Below are 9,893 nucleotides of genomic sequence, written 5' to 3' on the forward strand. Positions count from 1 at the left end.
ATCATTATTAAAAATTGTTTCATGTTCGCCAACTCATATTATTCACATACATGTATGTTTATATAAATCATCTAAACTATTCATTTTAGACATTAGAAACTTTAGAATTAATGAATGAGACACTTTGTACTTTAATGAGAAAATAATGTGGAAGATAAATTTGAGTTTAAAACGCATACATTAAATTAATGAAGTAGTTCTATGAAATACATTAGCAAAAATGTTCATAATACAAATCAACTCTTAGATAAATGAAAATAATAACTAAACAAGAAAAACGTGCATTATAATCCTTAAAAATTTCGTATGCTCAATCTTATTATCTTTATTGTCTAATAACCAAATACCCGACAAAGAGTCAAAAATGTTTTCTTCATCATCATTCTCCAAAGAAATTACCATAGGCTCAATCTTACAAAATCTTTGGTGGATATAACATGGCTTCTAGATAGCCATTAGTACGTGGACTATTAGGCTTTAACATCTCATATTGAATCTCATGAGATGATAGAATTGAATTTTGAGGATATTGATCAAAAAACTCCTCAGATGAAAATAATGGATGTTGATAATCCATATCTTGATTGTACCAACATTGTGGAAGCGGAGGGAGATCTTGATTAAAAAGCATATTATTTGATGTAAATGATGGACGTGTATCTTCCTTATTTTGAATGTGTGAACATTCTGGGAGTGTAAGAAGATCTTGTTTCATGGATAAAGAAGTAGTTTCCACATTATTATATAACATATTTGAATTATCATCCAACTTTTGAAGTGGTTCAAAATTGATATTTTCCTTATCTTGAAAGTATGAACTTTGCGGGAGTGTAGGAAACCTGTTACAATAGATAATATAAGTTCAAGTGTCAGTCCAAAAATATATTATAAAGTTAATAGATAATTTAAACTGAATTTAAAAAGAAAAGAAAAACATTAAATTGTCTACTCACCTATCATTCAATGTTGGAACAATATGATTGCTTAAAGGAGAGCTTCCCACATTATTGTATATCATATTTGAATCATCAACCAACGTTGAAAGTGGTTTAAAATTGATATTTTCCTCATAATAAAATTGATCTAGATAGTTATCTTGCATAATATCTTGATGATCAAATTCTACTCTTGGTAGAGTCATTTCTTCTTTTTGAGAGACGTTATTTTCTTGGTTACTAGAACCCCTCATCACACTCTAAATCAAGTCATCAATATTGTTTATGCTCTCTGAAAAGGAGAACTTTCTAGATTTTTTTAAAATTCTTGTTTTTGAATTAATAAAATTCTTTAACTCGTTATCGGTTCTTCCAGGAAACTTTCACAACAAAAACAAATACAAAATAATCATATAACCAATTATCGACTATTTCAAAAAATTGTCACGACAAAAACAGATACAAAATAAATATATAACCAAATAACTATTCTTCTAGAAAAATATTTATGCATATCACATAAATTCATTAATTAATACATTTCCATCAAATTATAGATATTTAAATTTTCAAACTTATGTCATGAGAAGAGTCAGTTCTATAAGTAGACTCAATGCAAAAGATTATTGTTCTATTTACAGAAAAAAAATTAGGCAACATATAATAAATGACTACACTAATCATATAAAGCCTAATAAACTTTTATTTTGTTTTCCTATAAAAGTGAAGCATAAATAAACAACAAACCTGTGAAACCATTTGAGACCATTTAGGTCCTAACTCACAATAGAGACGAACAAGTTTTTGTATTTCTTCTTCACTAAATGGATCTCTTTTCAAACTTGGTTTTAGACTATTTAACCATCTAAAACGACAACTTTTTCCATCTCTATTGAGTTTTATTTTCTCTCGTACTTTATCCCATTTTTTAGCTCCATATTTTTTCACATAATCTCTTAATAATGCATCTTCTTCTGGTAGCCATTTTCCTTTTTTCAACACAATATTTTTAGTATCATCACCATGATTGCCTTTTTCTTGTTGCAAAGAATGTGATGCCATGATTTTGAGCAATTGTGAATATTTGGATAATGGTGAATGGTGTTAGGATGTAGAAATAAATAAGAGAGCCCTAGTTTAAATAAAAACCCTTGGCCCTATTTTAACTCCTATATTTGCTAACCAAATTCTAATTTTTAATAAGATTTTTCATTGTAAAATAATCCATATTTGAAATAAATAACATGATTTAATATGTATGCCCTATATATTTGCTAACTATATTATCCATTGAGATAAAACCCTAACTAATAGGGTACAAAATTTAAAGTATAAAACTACCTCAACACTAGTCCAACGCTGGTAATTAAAATACAAATTAATTTGATAACAAAAGTTAAAGATAAAACAAATATAAAAATTTATTTTTAATTACAAGAAAATATTAAATAAATTTATCTGAGAGATGATTTTAGCGTTAAAGTTGAGAAACTCCGTTTTATAAGTGTCACCCCCTTTTTTCTATATTTATTTGATCAAATTAAATAGGGCAACATGTAGTATTCCAAATTTGTCTAAATAATCAAACGTTTTTCAAATAATTGAATATAATCTGCATTATTTTGTTAGGAATTTTTTTTAATTGTGTAGTAAAAAATTAAAAAAAATAATCGAATTAAAAAATGTATTTAATTGACGCTATTATTTGAGCACAATATTTCAAAAAAAAAGTGACATTATTTTTTTAAATTTAATTGCATTTATCATCATTTTTATTTTGCTTTTAAAATTAGAAAAATACAACACAATTACAGTCCATTTAGTTCAAATATTGATATTTAAATACAAAGTAATAAAAATAAAATAAAATAGATTTAATAAGCGATAGGTTTTATAATTCACATAACTTACTTATTTTCTTTCTTTCTTTTATTAATTTCACACAAAAAATTATTTAAAAATAAGCATATATTTGATTTTGCCCATTTTATTCAATAAACCTACGAGAGTTAAACAATTTTAGGTTAATATCACTTTACTCCTATAATATAGACGATTTTTTTTTATCCTCTGCAATATTTTTGTTTTGGATTACCTCGTAATATATATTTTTTGGATTTCCCCTTAAGCGTACAAATTAAACATTGAATCTGGTTGAGGGGTAAATAAAAAAATATTATATGGGTAAATTTTACATTTAGGGACAAAAGACATAGATTTTAACATTTCAAGGGAGTGGTGATCCAATTTTTTTTATATGGGGTAAAGCGAATTTCGCCTATATTACATGGAATATTGTATATTTAACCAAATCATTTTTTACATCCTACAACAATAACAACAAGGAATTATTTCACTAAATGAGATCCGCTAGATGAATCAATTTTTTTCATAATATTCTTTAGTAATTGGCATCGATTCGCCCGCCACCCTGAATGTCCTCTTCCTCAATGCCGCTTCCTCGTATTGAATGTAAGCCTGGGCCTTTGGGAGAAGGGCACCCAAGGTGGCGGGCGCCTTGATGCCAACTGCTTTGGCGAAGTTATTTCGCAAGCGTAGGCTGCGCTTGAGGAGATATTTTTCATGTCGTCGATCGTAGAGACGTGAACAACTTCCTTGTTGAACCTCTCGATATATGCTTGAAGAGATTTATCCTTACCCTGTATGATCACTTCTAGCGATGCTTCCAACTTCGGATAACGACGAGAAACCGTGAAGTGTCTGGAGAAGGTTATCTCCAACGGTCTCCAAGATGGGATGGAACCGTCAGAGAGACTCTTGTACCAGGCCATAGCCTATTTCCTTAGAGTGGTGGGGAATAGCCTGCACTTGATGGGGCCCCTAACGCCGCGGTAATCGAGTGGAGCGTCGATATTTTCTACATGTTCGTTGATAACACGAATTTATATAGTATATTTGATTTAATTTACATACATAATGCTAGTACTTTTATTCGGTTTTATTACTTTATTCTAGTTTTATGCGGTTATTATTCATTGTTTCAGATATTATTTCCGCACAAGAAGTATTAGCCAAAAGAAGAAGAACTGATGAGATGATGGATCGAAAAGCACTCAAGAAGAGAAGAGGAGGTGATAAGACGCAATGGGAGGTGCAAATAATATTAATCTAGACAAGTGTGGAAGCCCAGCACACGAAGGAGCTAAAGCTCCCACTCTTAACAAGAGGAGACGCCCGTCTTAGGGCCCAATTGCATGGAGACGCTTGTAACACCCCAAATTCTACCCGAAATTATAATGCGGAAAATATCAGAGTATTTAAAAATTTCGAACAACACATTGGAGTATCACATATCAACTTAAAACTTCAACCTGTATTTCATTCAACAATGATACATAGCATTCAAATTAACAGTCAACTATCAGCTTATCTCAACTCAAACAACTTGGAAGTATAATAAATACTTCATATTATTCAACTTTGAATCAACAGTTATAATAACAATAACTAAAACACCAACAACCTAGAAATAACGATATAAGCAACCCCCCGAGTGCTACGTATCAGAGCGACACGCAAACTGGACTCGATGAAGCAACAAACTTCCACAACTATACTTGAGTACCTGCCCATTTCCCATGGTAGGGGAAACATCAGCAGCAATGGTGAGATATCAAACTATATAAATAGGATCATGATAAATCATATATTAGGTAATGAATATAAATGAATCACCGCCTCACACAACATCAACATAAACAGCACAAAGAACATCATCAATGAATAGTCATGATATCAACATATAAACATATTCAACAGGTCATCATATAAGCATCATCAACAAGTCAACACATAGGCATCTTTTTTATATATCAGAAATTAGGCATATTTGGTTAATCGCATTCACAAGTATTGATATCACCATTCTATTCATTAAATCACAAATTCACATCTTCAAATAATTCCATCATTTAATAAGTCACAAAAATACAATCACTATATAGTCACAAAACGTCACAACTATGAATCACATAAGACACATGGGACATGACTCATGTATATGCATGTGGTACCAATCGGAGCTTCAGCCCCCGTCACCAATTGCCCAATTCAGAGGCACAAGGCATAAGCCTTCGTCACTAGTTTGCCAATCCAGGCCGTCACAGAGTATGCATATGAAATGTGAGTCGACAAACAAGACAATACAACATAATCATCACAATCACATATCGTCACAAGGCATAAGCCTACATCACAATCATTTACCATATATACGAGGTAATTCACGTCACCATAATATTTCATCTTCACTTAGTCACAAAATCATCATCACAAATTTATACAACATCACGTATTACAAATCATCATAAAACTTCGTCATGTTTCGACACATCATCGCAATTATACAACTTCGCATATAAACAAGTCATTACATATATATCCTCATGCTTCGGCATATCACAACAAACATACAACTTCGTGTATTAACAAAATCGTCACAAATATACAATTCGCATATCTTCAAGATTATTACAATTATCATCACGTTTCGGCACATCAGCATAATTACTTAATTTCACATATTAACAAAGTCATCTAAATCAAAACCACAATTTTCGATCAATTCGTAAGATAATCTCAACATGCTAATTTATCAAGTAAACCGAATCAACTTCCAATTATCAACTAATTCAATTAGACATAATATTATTTATCAAGACAACATCATTGACATAGCAATATATTATTCTCAACATAAATATTCAACCAAATCACGATTACGGTCAAATTCTCACGATACCGTAATTTACTGATAAACCGAATAATTTATCCAAGTCTAAGTATATTCCAATTAATTAAAATTATTGAAATTAATTCTACTATTTAATTTAATCAATCGATTAATGTCACACTATATTAATTCCAATTTCATTATATTCTATTCCTAAAATTTGTGTCAATTTCCATCACAAAACCAACATTTATTTATAAAGAATATTTAAATCAAACACAATTTCGGTCGATTCGTAAAATATCACAATTTCAACAAAATATCACTACCACATTAACCTACTAATTAAACTTAGTTACCACGTAAATTTTCATCAAATTCCGGACAACTAATTATACCGCTTAATTCGGCTATTTCGATCATACGGGACTGTTTTACATTTCATTAGTTCTATAACTGCTACTGCTACTGTTACACACTTTCTATCCAACTGTTTTCAATGTATTCCATTTCATAATTATAACTCTTTTCACTTTGTTAACTAACATATACATGTGCTATGAAGTAACAAGGGGTCACACACACAAAAAAGAAAAAAACTAATAGTAAGTCAAAAACGTAAAAAAATAAATTGGAGTGAATGTGAGTAGCGCCTCACACAAACGCAACTACACCAAGCAAAATATAGAAATACTGAACAGAAGTAGGTACCGAAAATTATTTGCAAACTCCAAACAGAAAATAAAATATGACACCACACAATGACTAATTTATATCTAAAATCCACATAAAATTCATCATATTCTCATTTAGGTAGTAAGAATCCCCCCTTACCTTGGATTGAGTGCAGCTCTAAGAAGATTCAATGAAAAATTGGAGAAAAATGAAATTTTAGAGCAACACTTTGGATCTCCTTCTTCTCCTCTTCACAACCCTAACCTCTTTTCTATTCTCTTCTTCTTTGTCTTCCTCGGTTTCCCTCTTCTCTTCTATGTTTCTATCTTTTCCAAATAACACAATGAGACCACCACCACTTAGTCTCTATTTCAATAATGGGCCTAATAAAATACACCCCTTAATACTTAATGATACTATAATATAAGCCCAATATAATTCTTACACTTAATGTAAAAATAATACTTTCACTTAAACTCCATTAAAAATAAATTCTGATTATTTTAATATACCGACTTATTACTCAATGCCTCATATTTACGGTCTAATCTTAATTACTCGGAAAATTCCCAAAATGCTAAACATTAACTCATTAATATTTTTAATACTAAAAATATTAAAATCTCCGATTAAATGTCGATCCGCTATCCCGAACTAATACCGACTAAATCGCCCCAAAACGCGAAAATTTCAATAAACATCTCAATAAATAAATAATATTATTCTTCATATTATTCTTCCGACTATCCGACTAAAAATCCGATTTTAACTTAATAAATCCAAATACGCCTCTTAAAATAATACCGACCATCCAAATTCGACTAAATCCAATATTTAAATCCTTTAATAATTTAATTAACCAATTAATTAAATTCGGGGCGTTACAACGCCCGTCTCATTAGCCCAACATGGAGAAGCCCATTTCACAATGAGACGTCCGTCTCCCACTCCCTTGCCACGTCAACAAAAGGAGACGCCTGTATCCCACCTTTTCCTCCACTTGAGACGCACGTCTCAAGGACATCAACAAAAGCAGATCAAGACCAAGACGCACGTCTCCATTTTCTCAGTCAATGAAACTACTAAATTCAAGGAGAAAAAGACGGAGTCGTGAGGAAGATGGTTGTTACCTCTCAGCATATAAAAGGGGTCTGATAGTTCATTATTCGGTTCAGAGCTTTTGCAAGAGATAAAGTGACAATTTAGTTTTTAGTTTTCATACATTAATTTAATTTCAGCAATTTAATTTCCGCTTTTGTTTTCAATTCCTGTTCATCTTTTCTCACAATAATTTCTACACCGAAAATTGTTGTGAACCTTTAATTGTGTTCATCTTTTCATACATTAAGATTTATAGAAGGTTTTTATTTACAACATTTATTTCTTGTATGATTATAAATTGTGTTCAAATTAATATGCCTGAATTTATAAACTGAATCTGTTATTGCATGCTTAATCCAATTAATATGTCTGGCTAAATCACTTAGATATCGGTCTGCAACGTGTGCGGAGTTAGCAGAATTGATTGACATGTGTGTAGTTGATTTAAGATGTGTTAATTGGTTGATATATTAGAAGGTTAGACGTGGGAGTGAAGTTAAGTATGATTGTGTCAGATAGATTTTCGAGGACGCAAATATCCTAAGTGGGGAGAGTTGTAACGCCCCAAATTTAATTAATTGATTAATTAAATTAAATGGGGATTCAATTAATAAGAAATTATTGAAGTTGAGATTTATCGGTATGATTCTAAGAGGCGTAATTGGATTAATATGTTGATTGGAACTGTTAAGTGTAAAGTCGGATTAATTAGTTGGATTAGTCAGAGAAATATAATTGCAAGCTGGTATTATTTAAAGTTATGCATCGATTGTAGTTGTGGAATATTGTTGGAAATAATAATCAGATATGTTATGTGACTTTTTAATTATTTGGAGTATTATAAGACAATATTATTATGGGCTTAATTAAGTGTTGATAGTAGTAGGAATGAGAAGTGTGTTGTTAGGCCCAATAAGAATATTATTATTTGGTTAAGTTGAATAAAAGAATATAATTTAGGTTTTTAGTGGTAGCAGGAAGAAGAGAAAAAGAGGAGTACGCGGGTTTGGTTGTGAAGAAGAGAAAAGAGGCATAAGAAGAAGCTTGGAATTAACCATAGAAGTTCGGACGAGGAAAAAGTTGGAAGTTGTGACAAAGCGGAATTCGACCGGAAAATTATAGGGGGACCTTCAATCCAAGGTAAGGGTGTGGTTTAATCTCTATAACCGAATATATGATAGACCGTATGAGGGATGAGATTGTATGAATTGTGACATGAATTGTTAGTTGATACTGTCGTATATTTTATTCTATGGAAATTGATTGTTTGTGGTGAGTTTCTGTTGCCTGTGATTTGATGAGAATGGTTGATGTTGTTGCTTATTAACCCAATTGAGTTATGGCTGCTATTTAGTCGATATGTTGAATTTAGGATTTAATGGAAACCGTAGAAAAATTGGTATTAGTTAATTTGGTGAGGAGTTAATTGTTATTCTTTTGTGATGAATTTTGTTGCTGGGATTGTTGTTGTGTTGGTTTTGGTGAATCGATTGAATAAATGCTACAGGAAAATTAATAGGTGCAGTACCGTGATAATAAAGAAGAGGAACCAGTACCGTGAATCAAACCATGTAACCGGTTACCACTGAACCAGAAGTAATTTTCTACAATTCTTTTGGTACGAAAACCAGTTCCAAAAACTCATAAAACTCCATTTTTCTGAGAGAAATCATGTACTCAAGTTCTACATTCTAATTCACAGCAATATACCAATTCTCAATCATTCAACAGACACAAAATCATCCAATCATATCACAAACACCCAATTCATATAAATATAGAACATTGATCACATCAATATACACCAATTGCTCAGTACATAGAGAAGACAATAAAATCGTAGAGATATTAGGGCACTCATCCACATAGCATTATACTATCCCTTATATAAGATGAAGATTCACCCTTACCTTAGTATTCCTAGCGATGAATGTTTCAACCTCTAACAATGGTGTTCTCCCTTGAGCCCTAGCTTTCTCTTTCTCTCTTCTCAACTCACGTTTTGTCAGTGCTACTCCATATTCCCCATATTTTTTTATTATATTATATTATATTATTATTATTATTATTATCTACCCCAACTAATTAAAATAAATATAATCCTACTGAATATTTATTTAATTAAATTACTACTAATATTATTTAATTAATTTAAAATAAGTTTAACTAATTAAAATAATTACTATCCAACTAAATAATTATTTAAATAATAATTTCACTTAACTAATAGTAAGTAATTCTACTCCCACCACCCTCTAAATCTCTACGTTTTTACTCAAACATTCCAAACACCTTAATTTCACTTGGCACCTCACAAAATCCCAACCTTGCTTGGCACCTCACAAAAGCCCAACTGGCTTGGCACTATACAAAATCCCAACCTTTCTTGGCATCTCACTGAATTCCAATCTTCATCGGCATCACCAACAAAAACTCAACCTTGCTTGGCCCAACACTCAAATCCCTAATCTTGCTTGGCACCTCTCAAA

The 9,893-nt window shown here is 31.2% G+C and overlaps 1 protein-coding gene across 1 annotated transcript; it reads right to left on the reverse strand.

The window, feature by feature from the left end:
- Positions 1-412: 412 nt before the first annotated feature.
- LOC131619742 (transcription factor WER-like) lies at positions 413-1,997 on the reverse strand. The gene is made up of 3 exons (XM_058890809.1): positions 1,683-1,997; positions 954-1,195; positions 413-839 (listed from the first exon to the last, which is right to left on the reverse strand). Exons 1-3 carry the CDS (start codon positions 1,995-1,997, stop codon positions 413-415), a joined length of 984 nt encoding a protein of 327 aa, XP_058746792.1.
- Positions 1,998-9,893: the final 7,896 nt, after the last annotated feature.

The sequence above is a fragment of the Vicia villosa genome, linkage group LG7 (assembly GCF_029867415.1).
Source record: "Vicia villosa cultivar HV-30 ecotype Madison, WI linkage group LG7, Vvil1.0, whole genome shotgun sequence".
Taxonomy (NCBI): domain Eukaryota; kingdom Viridiplantae; phylum Streptophyta; class Magnoliopsida; order Fabales; family Fabaceae; genus Vicia; species Vicia villosa.

Excerpts from the sequence above, each read along its gene's own strand:
- LOC131619742 (XM_058890809.1), bottom strand. The coding sequence starts at position 1,997 with ATGGCATCACATTCTTTGCAACAAGAAAAAGGCAATCATGGTGATGAT. Across the intron at positions 1,196-1,682 it reads GGTCTCAAATGGTTTCACAG|AGTGTGATGAGGGGTTCTAG; the intron begins GTTTGTTGTTTA and ends GACTTGATTTAG. Across the intron at positions 840-953 it reads GTTCCAACATTGAATGATAG|GTTTCCTACACTCCCGCAAA; the intron begins GTGAGTAGACAA and ends CTATTGTAACAG.